This window comes from Diabrotica virgifera, chromosome 2 (genome assembly GCF_917563875.1).
Source record: "Diabrotica virgifera virgifera chromosome 2, PGI_DIABVI_V3a".
Classification (NCBI taxonomy): domain Eukaryota; kingdom Metazoa; phylum Arthropoda; class Insecta; order Coleoptera; family Chrysomelidae; genus Diabrotica; species Diabrotica virgifera.
Window position 1 is genome coordinate 30,381,524 of NC_065444.1, and position 27,521 is coordinate 30,409,044.

The window sequence follows — 27,521 nt, forward strand, 5'->3', positions numbered from 1 at the left end:
TTGAAACATGTTATCGGTAACTGGATGCAAGCCGCACAAAATAGAGATGAATGGAAAGAGCTGAGGGAGACCTATGTCCAGCAGTGGACGCGTACGGGTTGATGATGATGATGATGATGATGAAACCAGACCTTGCAATTTCAATGCGTCTTCTAATTTCTTTTGAGTGGTCTAGTTGACTATTTAGCTTTCTGTCAAGATATATGAAGCTTTGGGAACTCTGAAGGGTGATATTGTCCTTTTCATGAGCTTTTCAGTGCGTAACAAATGATAGGAAAAAGGGTAAGTTGTCACATTTTATTTTCAATTTGGAATAAAAACAAATCAAATGTGTTTCTTGCATTTATAAAACTGTATTTTCTTTGATTTGTATAGTCTTATAAATTATACAGATTATATTTGTAATATTATTATCTAATTAAAAAAATTATTTTTTTATTATGGCGCCATCTATCGACAACTAGAATAACTAGAATAAATGTTGTAAATGCCTGTAATCACGAACGTGCCTTTTTTTCTGTCACATACAATTTAATGCGTTATAAAGAAATCGAAAAACTGTGACGCACTGAAAGATGATCATGAGAAAAAGAATACCATATATTTGCATGTTGGGTGTAATTTGTTCATGGGGGTTCTTGTGGAATACCATGATTTGGTTTTGAAAAAGGTAACTTCCAAGCCCAGCCTATGACTTTCTTCTGATAATATGTTCAGTAGTAATTGCACATAAGAGCTCTAAAATTATTGAATTTTTCCCGAGTGACACTTTGGCAGTTTTAATTTCACGAGCCGAAGGCGAGTGAAATTATGTCAAAGTGTCACGAGGGCAAAAATTATATATTAATTTTAGAGATCGAGTGCAATTTGTTGCGATTATTTCATGAATAAAACTGTTCAACACCAAAATTTTATTGTAATTTATGTATGTAAGTACAAATTAGTACAATTAAACACATAGTTGATATAAATATTAATTTGACGGTTGAAAGTCATCACTTTTATAATTTTTAAGACATTAATTGTCATTTATGTCACTGAATGTTTTTTTTTCGTAGCAACGAAGGGTATCTGACGTAATATACTTGACGACGGGAAATTATCAAAAATTATCGATTTAATTTAGATTTATGTAGCTTTCTATTGGTCAGAATCTCCTATGAATGAAATAATCATCAATATTTTTAGTTGGTCTTCTGTTTTCGCTAATACTACGGTATTATCGGCATATCTTACATTGTTAATGATGATTCCATTAACTCTGGCACCTTCAGGGCCACCTTCAAAAGAAGCTCTGATGATATGTTCGGCAGAGACATTAAATAATAGAGGGGACAAAATGCACCCTTGTCGCAGTCCTTAAGCTAAACTATCTTCTTCTTTAAGTTCCATCTTCTATCGAAGGTTGGAAATCATCATGGCAATGCGGACCCTGTTGACTGCCGCTCTAAACAGCTCTGCACTACTGCATTCGAACCATTCCCTTAAGTTCTTAAGCCAGGATGTTCTTCGTTCGTCTTCCCACATTTCGCTTTCCACATTCTTCTGTAACATCAAAATTCAAAGGCGGCCAACTTATTCAGATGGAAGCTTCCAAGCCATTAAGAAGAGTAGAGAACACGTAACACCGAAGCATTCTTAGGCGTAGTTCTAACCTTATATCCCGACAACAAAGAAACTTTTTAAACTAAACTATATTTACTGTAAATTAAATTATACTTAGCCGAATTATATATTGTCATGAAGACACTCAGTTGTCCAACCAACAAAAGCAAAAACCTTGCTATCTGCGCTGACTCACTATCATCCACTCTATCGATCAAGAATATTTACTACCAAAATCCACTAATTCGAATTATCCACAATGAATACCACCAATTTAAAGATTAGTTGGAACCTATTGGTTAGCATTATTTGGGCTCCATTGCACGTTGGTTTTACAGGAAATGATAACGCAGATCAAGCGGCTAAAAAGACTTCCGTTCTGATATTCCAATGGAGAGTATTCAACTTGGGGTAGATTTACAACATACAGTAAATCAAATGTTCTTGAGAGTCTGGCAAAACCTCTGGAATAGAACAAGCTCAAAACTTCATCATATTCAACACAGAATTCATGAGTTAAAAATACCATCACTTAGTAGAAGGGACAAAGTTGTAACAAGAAGATTAAGAATTGGACTTTGCTGCCTTACTCATAGTAACCTGATGAGTCAGGGTAATAATTCTCCTTGGTACCATACCTGCAATACCCGTGCCACCGTCAGACTAGTTGAGTACCACTATGCACCAACACTCGAAGACAACACAAACTGGATCAAGACTTAACCGTCACTCTTACGGCCGGTTTCACAATCTGTGGTTAACCCTAGCGGTCAACTAACCTTTACCCACAGTCTAACTGACAGTTGCTGTTTCACAACCACAGATTCAATCATGGTTAGTTGACCGTAAGTTTTGTTTTATTTTTCTTATGTTGGTAGGAAATTATGGACAATGATCACCAGAAATAACATTTTTATGGAAGAATTATCAAATCAGCTGATCAGTCAGATGAGTTTCCATTGATTTTTATTAGGATATATTCAATAAATTGTTATATTTTTTATGACTATTAATTTGTTGTATATATTTTTTAAGGATTTTATATTTAGTTGTGGAGTTTATTTTGCAGATTAAGGAAAAATAAATGTGTGTATATGTGTGGTATTCAGTCAGACTTGTGGTTGATTTGCATAATCATATATTTTAACATAGCTCCTATGGGATTAATAAAATTTGATACATGATGGTTGCATCTTAGATTTTGGACCATAAAAATTACTATGCAAAACTTTCTTGAAGTATCTTTTTTTCGTAAAATTAATATTAAAAATGCTTCCCATACGTAGCCAACTAAAGTACACATACTGTATATTACATGCACATTATACAGTTTAAGTTTTGTTTAAGAATAATATTTGTTTTAAGGTCTTTCGCCAATATTGTTAAAATTAAATTGTTAATATAAAAACATGTACCTAGCAAGCAAGAGACTATAGTATGTACTTATTAATAATTACCCCAGGAAGCAAATCATTTAAAAATCGAACAATTATTGGCCGCTGAAATGCTAAACGCATTTAAGTACATCATATAAATTCATATCTGTAATTAATAATTTACGTGTATACACTCTGTCCTGTCAATAAAACGAAATTAGGTTAGGATAACCTCTGGTTAAAAGCTTAACCATCACTCCAAGCTCTGGTTAAAAATTCTGTCGGTTAACCACAACTTCGCCGTTGACCTGATATTGTGAAACACATATTTCGGGGTAACTTTTGGTTATCTCTTAACCACAAGTTAACTTCGACTTGTGAAACCGGCCGTTAATGATAATAGTAACTTTAATATTATGATAAAGACTCTCAGTTATACTGCACCATATACATTCAGGGGCACAAAATTCCGGCACCCAAATTTTTTTATTAAGTTTGACAAATTATAACTTTATTATTTGTACTCCGAGTTTCAAGATTCTTGCATTAGTTTGTAGGTACATGTTTTTATGTCGTTTGTTATTATTCCAGTAACAAAATGTTTATGTTTAGATGGCAATATACGGGGGTGAATGGAAGTGTTGTATTTTCTCCTAACTTAAAAAAATTCTGTGGAAAAATTGGACGGCTGATTTTGTTACATACTCCTTTTATATTATCCTAGAGTTATCCCTAAGATTTTGTTTTTTGAACTATCTGAATATTTCTTTTCTTTTAAAAGCTGTAAATAAAAACACTGCTTTGACGGTTTACTTAATTAAAAATATCAAACGCACTAAAATTAACAACACAAAACAAAATTATTAACAACAAAAAAAAACAATTCGATAGCGGGTATGTCCACCTCTCGCAGCAACGACAGCTCGCAATCTGTTTGGCATCGAATAAAGATGTGTTACCCTTGTCTGAGGAATAGCTCGATATTCCTCTACCAGGGCCATAATTTTACCAAATTTTCTGGAGGCCTAGGAGACGGCGAATTTAATTCATCCCATAAATGCTCAATAGGATTGAGATCTGGGCTACATGCAGGTCATTCTAATCTTATCAATCCAACCTCTATTTAAGATATTTCTGTTTATGAGTCAATCAGTGTTTTTATTTACAAAAAATTGTACAGCTCTTACAAGAAAAGAGATATTCGGATACTTCAAAAAGCAAAATCTTTAGAATGTCTCCAGAATAATACAAAAGGCGTATGTAACAAAATCAGCCCTTTCAATTTTTCCACAGAATTTTTTAAAGTTAGGAGTAAATACAACGCTTCCATTCACCCCCGTATAATGACATCTAAGTAAAAAATTTTGTCACCGAAATAATAACAAACGACATCAAAATATGTACCTATAAACTGATGCAAGAATCTTGAAAATCGGAGCACAAATAATAAAGTTATAAATTGTCAAACTTAATCAAAAGTGTTGGCTGGCCTAATTCTGTGCCGGTGAGTGTAGATATTGTTTTTTATCACCTTGCTCATACTGTAACTTTGCTATTATGGTACATATACTGCAATCCTTATTTTGTAACCGTGTCAATGGCCTCTATTGCTTAGACACGTTAATTTAAATAAAAAAACTGTACTTATTTATTTTTATTAAACCATATTTTATAAATAGATCTTTCATTTCCAAATGGTACAAAATGTATTAAACATATAAATATATCAATAGTTCCAACATATAAAATAAAACATCAAACTAAAGGATTTCCAACAGCTACCAACAACCTGGTTACAAAGCCATAAAACAACCATAACAGCAATCCATAGAGCAAAATATCCTTTAGTAAATCTAAGAAGTATAACCTAAAAACAATTAAAGCGTTAATGAAACGTGTAAATAATACTTATGTTAGGTAAAGTAGATAAATATTTAAGGGGAACGGAGCAAAATGCAAAATGTGTTTTAAATGTATTAATTTTTTTTCGAATCCTGAGAAAACTAATAAATATTTTTGAAAAATTTAGACGCAGAGTGAAAGATTACATTATTACCGAGGGCCGAAAGTCCCTGACAACTTCTATAATGTTTATATTAATAAGTTACAGGGGTGAAAATAAAAGAGAAAATTTAGTGTGATTTTTAATTGTAAATATTTCATTCAAAAGAAACTTTTTATTTATTCTAAGGAATTTTCGGCCCTCGGTAATAAAGTAGTCTTTCATTCTGCGTTTAAATTTTTCAAAAATACTTATTAGTTTTCTCAGGATTCGAAGAAATGGATATATTTAAAACACATTGAAAATTTTGACATGTGTCAAAATTTTCCATTTTTCTCCGTTCCCCTTAACTAGTATAATATACTTATCGCCAAGAGAAGAAATCTCACAAGTATTCTTAAAGATTTCTGGATAGACATTAGTCGAGCCTTTGCTTTCCAGAAGACAACTAGCGTTAGAAACTTTATTTTAGAAACTTTACTTTCCAACGGAGTGACTAGAAACTTTCGAAATTTATGAAATGACAGCAGCATGCTTGTACTCAAACACACATCCCTTATTGTAAACTTTTCAGTAAACAGCATGCTGCTGTCATTTCATAAATTTCGAAAGTTTCTAGTCACTCCGTTGGAAAGTAAAGTTTCTAAAATAAAGTTTCTAACGCTAGTTGTCTTCTGGAAAGCAAAGGCTCGACTAATGTCTATCCACAAATCTTTAAGAATACTTGTGAGATTTCTTCTCTTGGCGATAAAGAAAACAAAGTTGCTTACGATATTTCTTCTTTTGATGAAAAGATAAAAGAGGGTGAAAAAAGATGGAGGGAACAGGGGCAGCAGACTGAAGAATTCGATTAATTACAGCATAGACAGAAGACGAAGAGATGAAATAATGTAAGTTGAAGCCACGGCCGGCACTTGAAGGGAGTGGAGCCCCAACTTTTTACAAAAAATCGTCATGGAATAACTACATAAAACAATTCAAATCAGTTGCAAGAGCAAATGGATGGTCCGAAAAAAGTCTATAAACCTGACTATTGCTCTTTGAGGAGATGCCTTAGATGTTCTTCAGACAATAGCCGCAAATGAGCGGATTTCGAACAACTTAAGAAGAGATTATACATGTGATATGGTCACGAATAAATATACAAATTGATTTTACAAGTTGATTCTGTAAAATTTCTTGGTATTTTTTTAGACAGCAACCTCAAATGGTCCCTTCATATCGATTTGTTAAGTAAGAAACTCGCCTCAGCCTGCTATGCTATAAGATCTGTTTCGAAAGAACTCAATTTAGCATCTTCTAAACTAACATATTTTTCCTTGTTCGAGTCTCATCTTCGATATGGTCTTCCTTTTTGGGGTTCTAGTACAGCTGCCAAATTAGATGTTATTTTTAAATTACAAAAAAGAGCAATAAAGTATCTATTTGGCCTCAGAAGAACAACACATTGCAGAAGTTACTTCAAAGATCACGGCATTTTAACCCTTACATCTTTATATATTTTAGAAACTGTTTGCTTAATTCGTAAACACATGCATGTCTTTCCAGCAAGGCCTCGTCATGACTACTCCACCAGAAATTCAAATTTTGATGTCTATTTACCGATCCCGTCCTCTGAGTTAGTAAAGAAATCTATATTATATTCCGCAAAAAAACTATACAACCATCTTCCTTTACAACTCAAATCTGCAACATCTTTCCCCAAGTTCCGTAAAATGACCAAAGGTCATCTATCTAAAAGACCATATTATTCAGTAGAAGAGTTTCTTAATGACTAACTAAGAAATTACAGTAATGTACAAGTAACCAAACTTATCTATATTTGGGTGTCACATGCAGCAGCTTAAATTTATTAGTTCCTATGTCTTCCTATGTACTTTGTTGTATGTTCACTTTGCAATTTCTATAAATTGTTGCAATATATCGATTTTGTTTTTTTTTACTTTATTAACTTATATTTTGTATTTATGTATATTTTTTTTATATTGACGATTTATCAAATTTCAGAAAATTGTATTTGTTATTGTTATTGTTAGATATTAATTATTTATTTTTTCTGACTTTAATTAAGCTTTGTCCATAAAATTTGTATAATTTTCAGTGACAATAAAGCATATTTCTACAATTCTCTACAACATCTATAAAAACGCCACAATGGTAGTGAAGCTGCACGAGAATACAAATCCCATACGAATTAGAATTCCATGCGATATTAGAATAATTTTGCAAGACTTTCAAGATGTGTGCTCTCAGGTTGGGTTAAAAATTAACATAAGTATCTGTTCAATTTTCACATGTAAAAAATATTTTTATATTTTTTGCTGCATAAGTCTCTCATTACAACCCTTAATTTAAATAGATCTCAAGCCAGCCCTGTTCAATAGTACCAGCTTTGATCGCGCAGTACGTCCTGGGTATACCCAGAGGGAGAACGCCTGCGCATTACAAAATTGGGCGTTCGCGGAGTCCAAATCTTTCCCTCTGAACACCCTCCGGATTTTTAATTCGGTGTTCGCGCAGTACAGAAAAAAGATCCTGAACATGCCCGGGGTACGCTCTCGACGTTCGAGGATTTTGTTTCGGATTTTAAGTTCGCACAGGCGCACAAAATATTTGGGAAGAATTTCTTGACATTCTGTTCTTACTCCTTCCAATTCTTAACCTAAAATATTGTTTTGTTAAACAACTTGTAGATGTAGATTCTGGTTTTTAAAGTTTTGAAATTATGTAAAGTGTTGTGTCATTTAAATATTCTTCAAACAAATTTTAATATTTTTTATATTAAAGCTTTTTTAGTTGTTTTTGTCAATGTTTTCCATTTCGTATGTTTATAAATAAGTAGGTACCTTTTCAAGTATTATTTTCATTCGATATTCGATAATTATCTATTACGGTAGTATGTATTACAATAAATTGTACTCTGTTTTTACTTAATTTCTTCTATCTAAATGAGCTTATAAGTACCTACATATTCTTGTGGTTTATTTTTCAGTTTAATTTATGAGTTAAATTAGTCTCTTATTGAATATAATGAAACATAAACAATACATCAAACTTAATCTGAAACTATTTCTTGTGTCTTGTTATATTTCATTATTTTTGTGGTGTAATAAACCACAACACAATGCCACAACCCATTAAATTCAATACATAGATATCAAAATTGGAAATGATTGTTTTACTAAATTATTCCTTCCTTCAGATAATGTTCAACCCTCATGAAGTTAAAGGTAATTTTTATATCTACATATCAACAATCTTTTACTCTCTACAAAAATGTAAGCTGGATTTCAGAGTGGAAATAACCACATTATATTGTGGAAATAATAAAGAAAGACTCTAATCAAATTTCTACCTTCTAAGAAAGGCATTGAATTATTGAATAGAAAGTTAATCCTTTGCCTGTTGCCTTTATTCTCTTTTCTTTTTCTCTTTGTTGACATACAAATTTGTTGCATTTGCATTTTTTTGACATTTATTTCGAAATAAGAAAGAGACAACAAAAAGCTTCTTTCTCTAACCTTAATGTATGCAACCCGTCATTACATTGCGAATCCGAAAATTGTTCGCGGAGCGAAAAATCCTGAGCATGTCCAGGATAAGTTTACGTTGACGCCTGCGCATTGGAAACTAATTCCGAACTTACTCTGGGTATGCTCGATTTGTACTGCGCGAACACTAGTCATTTTATCCTTCCTATTTCTTAGCCCCTCTCCTCATCCCTTACAGACAGGCAATTTTGGATTCGCGACAGAAGAAATCCTTCTCTCTGCTATCAGCGGTTCGATCGTCAACAAGTACCTCTTGCAACACGCGAGAGTGCAATCTCTTAACTCTTACACCCGCAAAAGGGTGATCTCTCTACCATCAGCCGTTCTACGGTCAACAAGTAACGCTCTTCTGCTACACCCACCGTAGGGTGAGACACGTGAGGGTAGCCTCATCTCGACCTTATCAGCCTTTCTTTTGGGCTGAACGAAATAGCAATACTTACGTTACGTGCACGAACAGTAATCCATAGAAGAGCAGTAATCATAAACAATATTTCGGGAGTGACGTCATACACGATTTCGCAACAGTCAAAACGCGAGGCACGCGGTACTGAAAACAATCATCTCGTATGTGACCGGCTCTCGCGTCAGTGTCCCGGACAAGGCTTTACAGTTTGGTAAGACTATACACATTACACATGTTAACATTGTCTGTATAAAACCATATATTTTATCTTCCCTTTTGAACTTCACCTAACCTACAGTCCACATCCTCTGAAAGTATATTCATGCTTTCACATATGTACAAGTTATCGTACAGTATCTAAGACAAAGCTAATGACAAAACTGGTCCCCAGTGAAAACATTGTCATTAACGACTGCGAAATGGAGTTTGCAGAAAAGTACACATATCTTGGTCATGAAATACGAATCACGAGAGATAATCAAACATGAGAATCGAAACGAAGAATTATCCTCTCCTGGGCCGCATATGGTAAACTCAGAGACGTATTCAAAAGTGATCTTCCAATCAACTTAAAACGGAAAGTCTTTAACCAATGCGTTTTGCCGGTTATGACCTATGGTGCTCAAACTCTAACATTAACAACCGCATCTGCTAAGAAGCTGAGAATTGCTCAACGTAAGATGGAAACGTCGATGATTGGTGTGTCACTGCCGAACCATATAACAAACGAAGAACTACGATCGAGAACAGGAGCCACAGATGTATGTCAGGTGGCTAAACTTAAATGGAACTGGGCCGGTCATGTGGCCCGTTTGACAGAGGGGAGATGGACAAAGAGGTTGCTCGAGTGGAGATAAAGAGTTGATAAAAGAACTAGAGAAAGACCATCCACGCGATTGACGGACGATATAAAAATAATGCCCACAGGACAGAAGATATTGGACGGAAACAGGGGATGCCTACATCCAGCAGTGGATGCAAAGGGCTGATTGATGATGATGATGGTCTCGAAAACTTGGAGCATGTCTACCAGTCGCAGTTCAAAAATCTAAGACAAAATCAAGATGAGGTTCTTCAAGAATATATAATAGATATTGCCAGGTTAGTACTGTTAAAAAGGCAATATCCTAAGTGTCTACTATATACTAGTTCATATTGTTTTATTAGTATGCTTTGAAAAGGTAAATAACTTCAATAATTGTCATTAGATTGTCTAGTTTATAAATTCATAAAATACATTTTAAATTCAAGATCCTGAACTTTATTTTACTTCTGCTGCGCAAAATAGTATTATAAGATACTAATAATACTAATAGGTTATGGGCAGCTCCAGTTAGAAGAATATTTTGCAGCAAGAAAAAACTTAAAGATTTGTTTTTTGTACGATGGCTGAAAATGATCATTCGGGACTTGAAAGTGTTGAAAAACTCAGAGGCAGAGAAAATTACAGTACCTGGAAATTCCAAATGACTGCTCTCCTGAAGTATGATGGTTTATGGTATTGTGTTCAGCCAGAGATTCAACCAACTGGTAATAATACTAATGATGGTAATAATGTTGTTAATTTCGACAATCCAGCAAAAAAGCGTCACGAGGAGAAAACACTTTCAAAAATAATACTTTCTCTGGATAAGAGTACATATCCTCATGTAATGCAATGCAAAACAGCTGTAGAGACATGGCTTGCACTTGAAAAAGCATCTGAGGGGTGCCGTGGCCGTTAGTAGTCATCCGCTATGAGAGAAATTTTTTGGAAAATACGAAAATATACATTATTTTAAGCTATTCTCAAAAAAAAAATTTGCGGATTATCCATTAGTTTAAGTTTAAATAATAAAAGACTTTGAAAATTGGATTTTATACACTTTTTTAGACCGCCATATTGATAATTACATGTGACGTTGCTGGATGTTGCCAAATCTATAAAAATGTTTAGTTTTACAGGTAACAAATATAGACGCATTTTTGTGGGGAAATGGACCTAACCTAACCAAACCTGGACCGTACGGGCATCGGTACAGGAGGGATTTTTCTCGATTTATCTTTGAAATCTAGGGATTTTTAAAGTGTGACATACCTAATTTTTATATTTATTGCTAGTGCCACCTACTATGCAGTAATTAAACAATTCAAATTTAACAATACAGTTTTCTTCAACTTTGTTGGCATTTAGTGTTGTGTTACAAATTGACAGCTGACAATGACATTTTCTTATTTTTTTATTAACATTGACAGCTGACAATGACATTTTCTTCTTTTTTTGTTGACATTGACAGCTGACAAATGGTAATGACAGTTTCTTCTTTTTTTGTTGACATTGACAGCTGACAGTGACATTTTCTTCTTTTTTTTGTTGACATTGACAGCTGGCAATGACAGTTTTTTTTGTTGACATTGACAGCTGACAATGACAGTTTTTTTTGTTGACATTGACAGCTGACAATCGCATTTTCTTCTTTTTTTGTTGATATTGACAGCTGACAATGACAGTTTTTTGTTGACATTGACAGCTGACAATTACATTTTCTTCTTTTTTGTGACGGATATTCTTGAGTTGGGGTTGATTTCATGTAATCGAATGAACTATCTTTCAGTAAAGTCGTCCCAGGAACGCAACTCATAAATATTGGCAATATCATTTTAAAGTCTTCTACTTTAAAATGTATCATATGTATCTGAATTGCCGATATAAATGAGTCAAATTAAATAAATTATTAGAAGAATTTTTTTACTAAGCAACAACATTTTTGTTTATATTAATAGTATTTTGTATTTTGACAACGGCACCCGATTTGGGCGTCGAAACGTTAATAAAAATCATTTTTTAATAATATTGTGGCTTATTTCCCATTCTAAATAGTTAAAATTGTAAAAATGCCACAAGAAAATAGCTTCAGAACAACATTCTTCTTTTTTGTTGACATTGACAGCTGACAACTGGTAATGGCAGTTTTTTCGTTTTTTTTTTGTTGACATTGACAGCTGACAAATGGTAATGACAGTTTCTTCTTTTTTTTTGACATTGACAGCTGACAGTGACATTTTCTTCTTTTTTTTGTTGACACTGACAGCTGACGAGTTTTTTTGTTGACATTGACAGCTGACAATGACATTTTCTTCTTTTTTGTTCACATTGACAGCTGACAAATGGTAATTGCAGTTTCTTCGTTTTTTGTTGACATTGACAGCTGACAAATGGTAATGACAGTTTCTTCGTTTTTTGTTGACTTTGATAGCTGACAGTGACATTTTCTTCTTTTTTTGTTAACATTGACAGCTGACAATGAGTCTTTTTTGTTGATATTGACAGCTGACAATGGCATTTTCTTCTTTTTTTGTTGACACTGACAGCTGACAATGACAGTTTTTTGTTGACATTGGCAGCTGACAAATGGTAATGGCAGTTTACATAATAAATGGCAGTTTACTATAATTAAACGGGCAGACTGCAATTGCGCGCAGCGGTCAGAAAGGAGGAAGATCTAACCCTTCGGTCCAAACCTAACTTACGGGTAATGGAGTGAGAGAACCGCAGGAGGTATTTGACCGCTGCGCGCAATCACAACCCACCCTAATAAACAAAACATAGTTTAATTTGTATCTCTTCATTGACCTCACCGTACATAAACGGCGACACTGTCTTTCTTTGCACAAACTGTTTTTTAATTAATCAAACACTTTGCAAATGTTGGATTAATTCTAAATCGCTTTTTTGTGTGATATTATTAATATCAAAATAAGAAGTTACATCCATTTTTCGATACTAAACGTGAATGACAACTAATCTTGTTTTGACAAATTTTCAAATTCCAAAGATATTTTGATTTATTTCAATTACATCAATATTTGAAACAGAAAACCCTACGAAAAAAATTGGCAACCTAGCACAGTCGTTGTCGAATGTGGATCTAAATGTCATAAACATTTTGTGATTTTGTGTGAACTTGATTATTTGATTGCAAAAATGTTGACAGAGAGAATTTAAAATTTTGTTGGATTATAATATCTTCAATATAATCCAGTATTCTAATAAAAATAATGAATTATACCGCACTAATATGCATTAATAAGATATAAATAAAAGGTCAGTACCTACAAATATAAAATATACACTTCTATTTGGTGAAAATATGTCTGAAATTAGTAAGGTTATGTATGGAAAAAACCAATTTTCAAAGTTGATTTTTATTTCAATGAATGAGTAATCCGCAAATTTTTTTCGGGAAAATAGCTTAAAACAATGTATATTTTCATATTTTCCAAAAATTTTTACCCGATGCGAATGACTACTAACTGCCACGGCACCGTACAATGAAAGATTACGTAAACGAAGCGATGGACTTATCTCAGTAACTATCTTCTATTGGAAAACCGATCGATGATGAATTTTTGGGTGCAATCATGCTGCAGGGTCTCTCAGAAGCATATGACCCAATGGTAATGGCTCTGGAAAATTCAAATGTTGACATTACAGCTGATTTTGTTAAGACCAAACTCTTGCAAGACAAAAAATGGCAAAAAGGTAAACGTGAAAAAGACAATGCACTCTCGGCGCAGAAATTTAAAAAAGTACCACATTGTTGGGGTTGCGGATCCAAAGGACATTACAAAAATCAATGTACTAAGAAGAAAATGGAAAAATCGCCCGAAAGAAGTAAATCTCAAAGCAAAAGTAACAAAAAAGGTGGTACAACATGTTTCGCTGCATTTGGTATCAACATGAAAGACGATATATGGTACGTTGACAGCGGTGCATCTTCACACATGACCGGAAAATACGAAATTTTAACAGATATTACCAACAAAAATTCTGGTCAAGAGATTGTGGTGGCAAATGACTGCAGGCTTACAGTAAAAGGAACTGGTAATGCTACAGTTACACTAGGAGAAAGTCGAGAAGAAAAATTGATACAAAACGTTAGGTATGTACCAAACCTATCGGTAAATCTCTTATCAGTAAACGCCTTAGTAAGCAATGGTTGGTCTGTTATATTTGACATCAACGGATGCAGACTTTTTCACAATCAAAAGATAGCAGTGAAGAAGAGACCTGAAGCCACAGCAACAAATCTCGATGGATTGTATAAACTTAATACAATGGCTAAGGAAAAAGTTAACATTGCTAAACCTCAAAATTCACAGATGTTATGGCATAAAAGATTGGGTCATTTAAACCATTTTAGCATGGATCTATCAAAAAATGGTATGGCAACTGGTATACACTATGAAAAACAAGAAACACCTGAGCTTTGCGAAAGCTGTATTAAGGCAAAGCATGCCAGAAAACCATTTCCTAAAAATCCAAACAAAGAAGTTGCTAAAAATAAACTCGATTTGGTTCATTCAGATCTAGCTGGACCTATGGAGGTTCCATCATATGCTGGTTCAAAATATTTGTTTACCCTTATCGATGACCATACAAGAAAAGCATTTTGTTATTTTTTGAAGTCAAAGGACGAAGTTCCTGAGAAGTTTCAAGAATTTTGTGCAGAAGTCGAAACTGAAACTGAAAGAAAAATTAAAGTTTTAAGAAGCGACAATGGTGGTGAGTACTGCAATGCTCGTATGAACAAGTTTTTAAAATGCAAAGGCATCAAACATGAACTTACTGTGCCATATTGTCCTGAACAGAATGGTGTTGCCGAAAGGTTCAACCGCACTATTTTCGAAAAAGTACGTTCGATGCTGTTCGAGGTAAATGCTGAAAAACAAATGTGGGCGGAAGCTGCTAACACAGCAGTATATTTATTAAACAGATCACCAACCAAGAAACTGAAAGGTAAAACTCCAGAAGAAAAATGGTCTGGAAACAAAGTTGACCTTACAATTCTACGTATCTTTGGATGTTATGCATATGCACATGTTCCAAAAATAAAGCGGAAGAAACTCGACCAGAAAAGTAAAGAAAAAACCTTTGTTGGGTATTCAGAAACATCTGTCGGATACAGACTGCTAGATCCTGTTACACACAAAATTGAAATTGGACGAGATGTTGTATTTTTGGAAGAAAAAATGAATGACAAACCGTTTGAAGAAAGAAGCATGTCATTTCCTCTTGAGCAGACTGACATTGAAGTTGCAATGGTTCCAAAGTTGTCTGAAGTTGAAACAGATGAATCTGCTGATCCTGAAACTGTTACAATCCAATAAAACAATCAAGTTTCAATTCGTCCAAGTACTAGTAAGAGTGTGAATGAGAATGATTGTGGCGAGAATGAAGCGAATGATTGTTTGGAAGTAAGTAATGTAGAGAGTTTCAATGATTTTGAGAGAGATATGACTGAAAGTGTGCATGAAAGTGTAAACGAAAATGATGTAAATACTAGAAAGCAAAAGGTAGATGATACATGTAGTTCGCGATATCCGAAAAGAGATAGACGAATGCCAAAAATGTATGATGATTTTGCAGTTGATAATGAGAGAGTTAGTTATGCAATGCCTTGCCTTCCTATTGATGATTTAGAACCCACAACTGTTTCAGAAGCGTTATCAGGTTCGAGAAGTTTTGAATGGATTAAAGCTATCGAAAAAGAGATGAATGCGTTCAAAATTAACAACACTTGGGAACTAGTAGATAAGCCTTCTAACAAAAACATTGTAAAAAACAAATGGGTTTTTAAAATAAAAAGGGATCAGAATGGTGACATTTTAGCTTATAAAGCTCGTTTAGTAGCCAAAGGCTTTACTCAAAAACATGGCATAGATTATAACGAGACTTTTTCACCTGTTATGCGTTACAGTAATTTAAGGTTTTTACTTGCATTGACTGCTGAACTAAATCTAGAAGCAGATCACATGGATGTAGAAACAGCTTTCTTAAATGGTAAAATTGATCAAGAAATTTATATGTCTCAACCTGAAGGTTTTGAAGTGCCCGGTTTTGAAAACAAAGTTTGCAAATTAAATAAAGCAATATATGGGTTAAAACAATCTTCTAGGCTTTGGTATGAAAAGGCAACACAAGTTCTTCAAAAATTAGGTTACAAACAATCTAAAATTGAACCTTGTATTTTTGTAAAAATTTCTGATAAAATGCTAGTTATCATAGGTTTTTAATCAACATTATATGTTGATGATTTTTTCATTTTTTACAATGATGTGAGTCAGGTAAAATTTCTAAAATCAGAATTACAAATACATTTTCGTATGAAGGACTTAGGGCCAATTTCATATTGTTTAGGAATGAAAGTTGAGCGAAATATAAAACAAAACGAGTTGAAACTTAGTCAAGATCAGTATGTTGTGAAATTGCTTGAAAAATTTCAAATGACTGATTGTAAGACTGTTAGTACACTCCTTGAACAAAATCAAAAACTTTCGTTTGAGGGAGAATATCATGAAGTACCTTTTCAGCAGTTAAAGGTATTTTAACAAAATCTTTAGGTACTAAAAAGCACAAGTTTATATATAATAAACTTAGTTTAAAAGTATAGGTGACCTTAGGTATTGAGGGAGAATGTTAAAAAGGCAATATCCTAAGTGTCTACTATATACTAGTTCATGTTGTTTTATTAGTATGCTTTGAAAAGGTAAATAACTTCAATAATTGTCATTAGATTGTCTAGTTTATAAATTCATAAAATACATTTTAAATTCAAGATCCTGAACTTTATTTTACTTCTGCTGCGCAAAATAGTATTATAAGATACTAATAATACTAATAAGTACGATATGCTTATCCAACAGCTCCCAAAGCCATGATGGAAAAGTTATCCATTCAAACATTTACTGATGGTCTTGAAGATAAATTTAACCAGCTAGTTAATCTGATAAAAAATAGTGAAAACAAAAAAACAAAGACCTTAAGGTGCTGGAATTGTGATGAAAGGGGACATGTACATAATTCATGGTAGGTAGCTCCCTAGGTACAACATACATCAAGAAACATACAATTAGTTTAAAAATCTAGAGCGTTAGATAGCCAAATGAGTTGAACGATTGGTGCAACAAGGTACGAGAAAGCTATGGAACATGTAACAAGATAGATGCAAACAACCCTGGATAGAGACCAGTAGAGAAGACAAGTAGGTCCAAAAATGGAGGTAAATGGACCAAAAACTGATAAATAATCCGATTGAAAAAAGAAAAGGAATACGTCACAAAGTGTGAAATAAAAAAACTTATATTTTAAAGATAAACCACTAAATAATTACCTATTCAACGTTTTTCTAGCACTAGCTATAGTTGAGGGATCTTCTTTCACACAGTACTTTCTCACAGCTAATACGTAGTTCTCCAAATACTCATCGTGATTCAGTTTTTCCCTGTTGCCATAAAATATTTCTTTGTCTGTAGTATTCAAAGAATCATAAAGTTTGGCAAATTTGTCATTGTGGAAATACCAAGGTCTTATTGTGTAGTATTGTAGTATTTTCAATCCATGACTAATCTTTTTTTGTATATTAATCAAGCTAAAACAAAACCAAATACATATCTTTAGATTATAGTTCAATTTAAAATACATATTTTTAAGAATATTAGTGGATACATATAGAGAGAATACTTAATTTACTTTTCCAAGATAGCATAATGACTGTCCAACTGAATGGAAGCAATACCAACTGAACACCATATGTGTTATAAGCCAACAGCAAAAGTTGTGGTATGATAGGGGGATGAAGTGTTACGAAAAACATGGTAAATGGCCTTCTAGGGACAAAGAAACTTGGTAGTAGAATGATACATTGCAACTGAAGGTTAGAGAGAAGAAAGAGGCTGGAAAATGGAATGACAGGTCTAAAGGAGAGGAAGTTAAGGAGATATACAAGGTAGGAAAGAGGGAAGCAAAGCAAGCTGTAGCTACAATAAAGAAAGGATCTACTGTATAGCTTTATGAAGAGTTGGAAACACCAGAGGGAATGAAAAGTTTATACAGCACTGCTATTCAAAATCAAATCAAAAAATGAGAGGACCTAAGATTAGCAATTCGAAATCAGAGTATATCTGGGATGATGACTATGTATACTTTATAAATTCCATCTTGTAAATCAAACTTTTCAGACTGAAATAAAATATTTTTTGTTTTATACTTACAAAGGTTTATTTCCAGTTAAAGTTAGCAACATATCCACAAAATAAGCTGGAACAAGATGGAAGAAAAATGCGGCAATACAATGAACAATATAATTTGACTTTGGCCCCCCTCCTGGATACCATAACATCACACTATATGGATAATTAAATACGTGTTTCTTACATATCTCCAGTGCTGTTCCCCAATTTACCGAATCATCCTATAAAAATGGAGGAAAACATATTAGAGACATATAAGTAATACATAAACAATTTATTAATATTGCGTGTTTTTCTTATACCCCAAGAAACGAAGAATTTAAAAATCTAAAAAATTACTGCCCGAAATTTTGCAATTGAAATATCTGGGGAAAGTTAATAGAAATGGGATACCACACCACCTTGTGGGTACCGGAATTTTTACTGCATCATAGTCCAGAAAGCCACTGCGCATCCGCTAGGAAAAATATTCCGATTCAGATTTTTTGTACAATCATACTCAAAAAGGACCCCTTTTAACAAAACCCCAAAAGGTTTTGTTCCTTTAAACCCCCCCAAACTTTTGCGTACGTTCCAATTTAATTATTATTGTAGTACAATTAGTTAAGCACAATGTTTTAAAAACTTTTTTGCCTCTCAGTATTTTTTCGAAAAATCAGTTTATATCGAGATATTTTGAATATTTATCAAATCCACCACATATTTGTATATGGTGAAGTACGATTATTAGTCTGGGCTGATATCAGAGAATAGGCCATTTTTGGGAAAAGTTATTTACCAACAATTTTATTGCTGGAATCGAAGCTTATGATTATATACACTGTGTCCGTAAAGTATGGAACAAATTCTTTTTTAGCTAAACAGAGCATTTTAAGAAATAATCCTGAAACACGTCGATTTTTGATTTTAATTTACCGTATTTTAAAATAATATTCTAATATACAGGGTGAATTACTTTCGAGTAATGAAGTCACCGTCAATTTTTTTAAATGGAACACCCCCATTTTGTCTCAATTTTCGGATTACTCTAGCTGAGCAGATTCCAAAAATGTATCACATGTTGATTCAAATTGGTACAGGGTGGACAAAAATACAATAGTTTTGTGTGTACTCATAATATTAAATTTTAATTAATTTTTGATATTGAATTAAAATATTAAATTAAACAATATCAAAAATTAATTAAAATCAAAAACTAATTAAAATATCATAAATACAATAAGTATTTTTGATAATATTGTTAGTTTAACTAACGCGTTACTTTATGAACACACACAAAGCTATTGTATTTTTGTCCACCCTGTACCAATTTGAATCAACATGTGATACATTTTTGGAATCAGCTCAGCTAGAGTAATCCGAAAATTGAAACAAAATGGGGGTGTTCTATTTAAAAAAAATGACGGTGACGTCATTACTCGAAAGTAATTCACCCTGTATATTAGAGTATTATTTTAAAATACGGTAAATTAAAATCCAAAATCGACGTGTTTCAGGATTATTTCTTAAAATGCTCTGTTTAGCTAAAAAAGAATTTGTTCCATACTTTACGGACACAGTGTATATTAATAATATAGGTATGCAAAGTCCGCAGATAGTGTGCTACTATTTTATTAACAAAATGGCGCCCCCAAATCGTGTTTTTTTTCAATTTTTGCTTCATAACTCTGAACATTTTAACTTTACACCAAAAACACATCTTATAAAGATGAGATGCCTATTTAGTTGACAAAATATAAATTTTTTATTTTTTTGAATAATCTTTAAATGTTAAAAAAAAATAGTTATAAACAAATTAACGTTTCTCCGAAAGTTTTTATTATATTCTAATTTTAAAAAATAGGTAAAATGCGTATTTCAAAGATCTTGAAAACGAATGCTTTAAAACTTGTTTGCAACCATTTTCAAAAAAGTTATGAAACAGCAAAATAAACATACGATTACTACGTTGTTTATAATTTTTTTAATTCTTTCAAAGCGTAAAAGTGAGTTTAAAGTACAAGCTAATTACTTACAAAAAATATCGATTATTAGTTTAATGGTTATATTTTAATTAAAGATTATAAATATTGTATATAATACAGTACCGTAATTATAGACTAATACAGTACCGTAGCTAAAATTTTCAGTACAGTAGTTAATAAATAAAATTATGTATTATAACCCGTCCACATACACAACTCGCGCGAGTTTAAAGCGTGTCATTGGCTTCGAGTGAACATTTTAGCTCCGACTCTGTATCAGGCCTACTTTCGCGCTAAAAATTACAAAAAAAAACATTTTTAATCTTTGATTAAAATATAACCATTGAACTAATGTTTGATATTTTTTTAGAGCAATTAGTTTGTACCATAAACTCACTTTTAAGCTTTGAAACAATTAAAACAAATTATAAACAACGGAGTAATCGTATGTTTAATTTGATGTTTCATAATTTTTTGCAAATGGTTGGAAAAAAATTTTAGAACATTCATTTTCAAGACCTTTGAAATACGCATTTTAAGTATTTTTTAAAATTATAATATAATAAACAATTTATGAGAAATGTTAATTTGTTTATGACTATTTTTTTTTAACATTTATAGATTATGCAAAAAAATTAAAAATTTATATTTTGTCGACAAAATGTAAATAAGCATCTCATCTTTATAATCTTTATAAGTTTGATCAATGTATCATGATTATTTTGGTTATTATTGCGATCGTAAATTATTAATTATTGAATTGTTGCAAAAATATTCGTTTAATTTTCACCGGCTTCTGGAATTACAATCTATACCAAGAAAGCTTTGATGTCACTAAGTTATTTAATTATTGATTAATATTTACTTATCTTAAACTTTATTTGAAAATTAGAGATTTTGTTGGGAAAACCCGCATTTTCCTAGGAAAATTTTCGTCAGAGCAAATCGGGAAAAACATATCTCTATGCAGAATTTAATTGCGGTGAATTTTTATTTGGGTGTTTTTTCTGAGTGTTCTGAGTTATAGAGCAATAATTGAAAAAAAATACGATTTGTCGACGCCATTTTGTTTATAAAAAAAGTAGCACACTATCTGCGGACTTTGCATACCTATATTATTAATATATAGGATCTTATAATTCGATTGCAGCAATAAAATTACTGGTAAATAACTTTTCCATGAATTTTGCTAATTAGCCTAGAGTATATGGAGACTTGGTAATAATATGAACATTTATTTATGATTTACATTTTTAGGTATATTTTGAACCATATTAAAAAAGAAGCCACATCTCGTAAAAGATGCCTTATCGGAAAAACACAAAGAAGCAAAAAAGTTTTAAAAATACTCTGTGTAACTAATGGTATCGCAGTAATAGTTTAATTGGAACGTACACACAAATTTGGGGGGTTTAAAGGAACAAAACCCCCATAACATTTTTATGTAAACATATTAAAAAAGAAGCTGCAACTCGATAAAAACTGCCTTATCGAAAAAATACTAGGAGTCAAAAAAGTTTTAAAAATTATTAGTGCAACTAATGGTACCACAAAAATAATTGAATTGGAACGTACACAAAAGTTTGGGGGGGTTTACGGGAACAAAACACCCATAAAATGGGTGCACAAATTTCATTATAATTTTTTTAAGATACTACTACCATATAAATGCCACGTGTCCATTTTCAATGAAATATCTCTAATAGTTTTCGATATATTGGAAAAAATCGATTTTTATTTTGTAACTTCAAAGGACTGTAACCTTTTTTTGTGTGCATATTTGTACTAAGGTAAGTAGGTTCATTCGAACTATTTTTAGTCCCAGAATATGTGATTTAATTTATGACCTATATTTTTGTTACACCCTGTATAACCTCCCCTATACTTCAGAAATATAAAATTGCGTCTTTTGTAAAATGCAACCCTAAATGTAAATTTTCAACGCACTAAAGCTAAAGCCCAATTTACCTTACCACGGGGACGTGGACGGCACGGCTGTCTTGCGGGACACGTTGAAGCATTGTCTGATATGAAAAGCATTGGTTAGTTTATCGTACAACGGAACGGGACGACACAGGGGACGTGCGCCGTCTATTGTTCTGCGACACGTGCAGTCGTAAGATAAATTGAGCCGTGCGTCGTAAGATAAATTGAGCTTTAAACTTTATTTTAAATTAAACATACCCTATTAGCTGTAATGTTATACACTTCGGCTTCAGATTTCTTAGGTCCTGTACCAACTTTCCAAGCAACCGTTAACAAACTATTAATTGTCATATCAACTGGTACAAAATCAGTATTTAACTCAGCATTGCAATGCATCGTTCTTATAACTCCTTTGCCTGCTCCCACAAGGATACCAGTAGGACCATTCAAGTTGTCAATCCATCCAGGAATAGGTTCTTTGTATGCAGCAAATACTAAAAATATCTAAACTAAAAATATCTATCTAAAGTAAAAATATCTAAAAATATGAGATAATGAGAATAAAAATATGAGTAGGAGTTGGAAACTTCTTCTTCTTCTTCTTCCTTCTTGTATGTAGACTTTAAAGCCTGTTTCGTCTTCAATTAGCCTCCTAAAGTGTTCAAGTTATCGCACCATCTTTTTCTTGGTCTGCCAATACTTCTTCGTCCATTTGGTGACTTATCTCGTGCTATTCGTACTCTCCTATCCTCTGCCATTCTACTAATGTGTTCGTTCCACTCCTGTTTCCGTTTTGTCACCCATCCATTTATGTCTTCTACATTACATGATCTTCTTGATACAGCCAACAGACCTTTCCCTGATATTCGTTGGAATATTTTCATCTCTGTTGTTTCTAGTAGTCGTCTCGTTTTAGATGTGTCAGGTTTTGTCTCCGCCGTGTATGTCAATATAGGTCTAATAGCTGCTTTATAGATCCTTGCTTTTGTGTCTTGCTTTAGGTGTTTGTTCTTCCAGATTGTGTCATTAAGAGATCCCGCCGCTTTACTTGCTTTTAAGCTTTGTTGTCGTACTTCCTCTTCAACATCTCCATAACTGATTATATCTATTCCCAGATATCTAAACCTTGCTTCCTGCTTTATTATTTTCATATCAATTTCGATTTTACATCGTAGTGGGACTTGGAAACAGAAACGACAGAGGAGATCGATTGATTCAATTTTGCCAGAGCGAAGACTTCGTAATAACAAACACCCTTTATAAAATTACCTCCTCGGCGATTATATACATGGACATCTCCACAACATACCAAAGAAAAAATAGTGAGAAATCAAATAGACTACATTCTGATAGCAAGGAGGTATCGTAATGCTGTTAAATGTACTAAGACGTACCCAGGAGCTGATATAGGCTCATATCATAATCCGGTAGTTACTGTGATAGAGGCGAGACCAAAAAAGATAAGGAGACCACAAAGAAAGACACTAGATTTAGTTAAACTTAGAAACAAAAATATACAAGAAACAGGAGAAGAAATAAATGAAAACCTCAGTTCAGTGCAACAACAAATTAACGATACAGATAACGTTAACCAAAAATTAAAGTACATAAATACAGCTATACAAACAGCAGGAAAGAAACATCTGACAAAAACGACAACAAAGAACAAGGGGTGGATGACACAGGACATACTAGACTTGATGGAACAAAGAAGAAATATGAAGAATTACCTAGACAAATACAAAGAAATAAACAAACACATAAAAAAGAGAATAAAATAAGCCAAAGAGGCGTGGATTAAAGAACAGTGTGAAGAAATGGAAACCTATGAGAAAAAGTACGATGCGTTCAATATGCACAAAAAAGTAAAAGAGATAACAGGAAGCATAAAGAAATGCCAAATAGGTAAACTTAAAGACAAAGATGGAAACCTTATTGTAGATCTAGAGAATAAAATAAAAAGATGGACAGAATACCTGAATGAATTATTTGAAGACGATAGAAACAACTTAACTCAGATAATCAATGCAACTGGGCCAGACATATTGAAAGAAGAAGTAGAATACGCAATAAGAAACGCTAAAAATGGAAAAGCAAACGGATCTGATGAAATCCCTACAGAACTGCTGAAGCTTTTGAATGTTCAATCCGTAACCATAATATTGCATATATTCAATACAATATACAGTACTGGTATAATACCACAAGAATGGTTGCTGTCTACGTTTGTCACCATACCGAAGAAAACTAAGGCAGTGCAATGTTCAGATCATCGAACAATCTCCTTAATGAGTCACCTGCTTAAAATATTTCTTAGAGTCATCCACAACCGAATCTATCAAAAACTAGACATCGATATTAACGATACACAGATGGGATTCAGAAAAGGATTAGGTACAAGGGATGCTCTCTTTGCCCTGAACGTTCTAACACAGAGATGCCTAGATGTTAACCAAGAGGTACACGCCTGCGTTATAGACTTTGAAAAGGCCTTTGACAAAGTACGCCACAGTAAACTCAAAGAAATCCTGGAGAGTAAGAACATTGACACCAGAGACATACAAATAATATTAAATCTGTACTGGAACCAGCGAGCTAATATAAAAATAGAAGACCAAACATCGGACGAAATAGAATTACGTAGAGGGGTACGACAGGGTTGTATATTGTCACCGCTCTTGTTTAATATCTACAGCGAACAAATATGCCAAGAAGCTCTCTCATATGCAAACGAAGGGATAATAGTCAATGGAGAAGTTATCAATAACATTCGATATGCTGACGATACTGTGATAATGGCAAGAACAGCGGAAGATCTACAACATCTAGTTGAAAGTATGAATGAGATATGTAATAACTACGGCATAAGGATGAACGTCAAAAAAACCAAATATATGACCTTCAGTAAGAATCCAATAAATGACACTAGTATCACAATAAACGGTACCCAACTTGAAAAAGTAAACGAATACAAATACTTGGGAACCCTTATCAATGAAACAGGTGACCAAAATCACGAGATAAAAAGACGTATTGAAATTGCCAGGTCTACTTTTATAAAAATGAAAAAATTATTTTGTAATCGTGATATTAGTATTCATCTACGAACTAGAATGTTAAAATGCTATGTATTCAGTACTTTGCTCTACGGTGTTGAGTCATGGACTCTTAAACAGAGGAATATTAAAAATCTTGAAAGCTTTGAGATGTGGTGCTACCGCCGTATACTAAGAATAAGTTGGGTGGATAAAATTACAAATGAAGAAGTAATACGCAGAATAAATAACAAGCCAGAAGTTCTACTGAATATAAAAAAGAGAAAACTTGAATACTTAGGCCACCTGATGAGGAGACAAAAGTACACATTCCTACAAAACATAATGCAAGGAAAAATCCAAGGACGAAGAAATCCAGGCCGTAGAAGAATGTCCTGGATGAGAAATTTGAGAGAGTGGTTTGGCTGTACCACTAACGAATTGTTCAAAACAGCAGTAAATAAAATTAGAATCGCCCTAATGATATCCAATCTCCGATAGGAGAGGCACTCAAAGAAGAAGAAGAAGGTATTTAGATGTTGTCATACATTTGATTTTTTCTGCTGATATTATCATATTGTATTTCTTGGCTGTTGTATTGAATATGTGTGGTAATCTTTGGAGATCTTCTTCTGTCTCGGCGATTAATGCGGCGTCGCGTCGTCTGCATAACATAATATTTGGATTTCTTTGTTCCTCATTCTGTAACCATGACCTTTACGTACTGCTTCTATTATTTCGTCCATTATTATATTAAAGAGCAGTGGGCTTAATGAGTCACCTTGTCTGACTCAGCTTTGTACTGGTATAAATTGCGTTAGTTTTCCATTTATCTTTGCCTGGATGTTGGAAATTTTGTACCTACATAAACTTTGTAAAGTGTTAAAAAAAGAGAAGAGAAGAAAACTGAGATATATGGGACATGTGATGAGAGGAGATAAATACCTAATACTCCAGGTCATTATGCAAGGAAAAATCCAGGGAGAAAGATCCATAGGAAGGAGACGTAACTCATTGGTGAAGAACCTTAGGGGATGGTTTAGATGTAGTAACAACGAATTATTTAGAGCCGCTGTCTCAAGAATAATAATCGCTCTGATGATTGCCAACCTTCGAAGCGGAGATGGCACATAGAGAAGAAAAAGAAGTTAAAAAATTACGTAAATAAATTATGGGGCGGATAGCTCAGGCGGTAGACTGACTGACATCCACGCAGAAGGCCGGGGATCGAATTCTCCACGCCCATAGTGCTTAGGTCTCCTGCTACATTATCTCGCCACCGGAGTCGAGGGCGTCCGCGTGGTCTCCTTCCAGTTGGGACTTCCTCCCACGCCAGTCTTACTGTTCTTTGGTCAGAATGTCTTCTGAGGTGTCCTGCCCATTGGAGTCTTCTGGACTTTATTTCTTTTATGATGTTGGCAAAGGTCTGGGTAAAGTTATTCGAGCTCTTTGTTAGTTCTTATCCTATATTGTCCTGATGCTTTATTCAGCACAGGACCAAAGATCTTCCCTAGGATTTTTCTTTCCCAAACACATAGTCTCTCTTCGTTTGCCTTTGTTATCGTCCACGTTTCGCTTGCATACATCACAACGGGTCGTATGATTGTTTTATAGACTTGTATCTTCGTACGTCTTGTTAGTTGTTTCGATTTTATAAGGCTTTGGAGGGCAAAAAGACATGTGTTGCTGGCCTGTATCCTGTTGTTTATTTCTTGTGATCCGTTATTGTCTTCAGTTATTGTTGTTTCAAGATACTTGAATTCTCTAACGCGCTCAAAGTTAAAGTCATCGATGGTGATGTTGTGTCCGATTCAGTCTCTGCTTTGGTTATTGCGGCTCATATACATATATTTCGTCTTGTTTTCGTTGATTTGGAGCCCCATCTTCTCTACTTCCTTCTCGAACCTCACGAAAGTTTCCTTCATTCTTAATCGTGTGTTTCCTATTAGATTGATATCGTCTGCAAATGCCAGTAGTAAGTTTGGTCCTTCTCGATAAAATACTGTATTCGGTTTTTCGATTCTTGCACTTCTGATTATGTGCTCCAGAGCTAAGTTGAAGAGTTGTGGTGAAAGTGCATCTCCCTGTTTTAGCCCATTGTTTATTTCAAATGTCTCCGAGTATTGTTGTCCAACTCTCTCCTTACATCGTAACCGTTCCATACACATCCGTATCATAGTCCAGAGAAATAAGATTTTTCTCTTGACACATCCCCCTCCAGGCCGAAACCAAATTTTTTGCGTAGTATGGACATCTATATTAATAACCTTTATGTTTCCTGCAGCCGATGTTGATGATATACATAGTTATAAACAAATGAAGATCAAAAAGCGGAAATTTTCGCTTTTTTCGTCTATAACTAAAAAGTTAAGCATTTTAAACAAATTTGAAAGTAAGAAACTCATAAATCGTCTAAAAAATTTCAATATGGCGTTCGCTGAATATATCTATCCTTATTGGTTGGTTAGAAAATTGCAAAATAAATCATAAATTTTGAGTTTTTTAAATATTTATAACTTATGTAAAAATTAACTTAGAATCTTCTTATTACATGAATTGCTGAGACTTCTGGTGTTTAAATTATATTTTACATTTCAAAGCAATTGGTCAAATAGTTTAAAAGTTATTTAATTTGTTTATCCCA

The 27,521-nt window shown here is 33.4% G+C and overlaps 1 protein-coding gene across 3 annotated transcripts in view; it reads right to left on the reverse strand.

Annotated features, from left to right (window-relative positions):
* Positions 1–4,620: 4,620 nt before the first annotated feature.
* The window catches only part of LOC126879480 (putative fatty acyl-CoA reductase CG5065), a 154,805-nt gene continuing 131,904 nt past the window's right edge, over positions 4,621–27,521 (reverse strand). For all 3 annotated transcript variants that reach the window (XM_050642514.1, XM_050642513.1, XM_050642515.1), the window contains exons 5-8: positions 22,101–22,336; positions 17,974–18,173; positions 17,094–17,351; positions 4,621–4,848 (exon numbers count right to left, since the gene is read on the reverse strand). In XM_050642514.1, the coding sequence (XP_050498471.1) occupies positions 4,737–4,848; positions 17,094–17,351; positions 17,974–18,173; positions 22,101–22,336 (806 nt within the window). In that variant the 3' untranslated portion in view covers positions 4,621–4,736. The remainder of the gene's footprint in view (positions 4,849–17,093; positions 17,352–17,973; positions 18,174–22,100; positions 22,337–27,521) is intronic.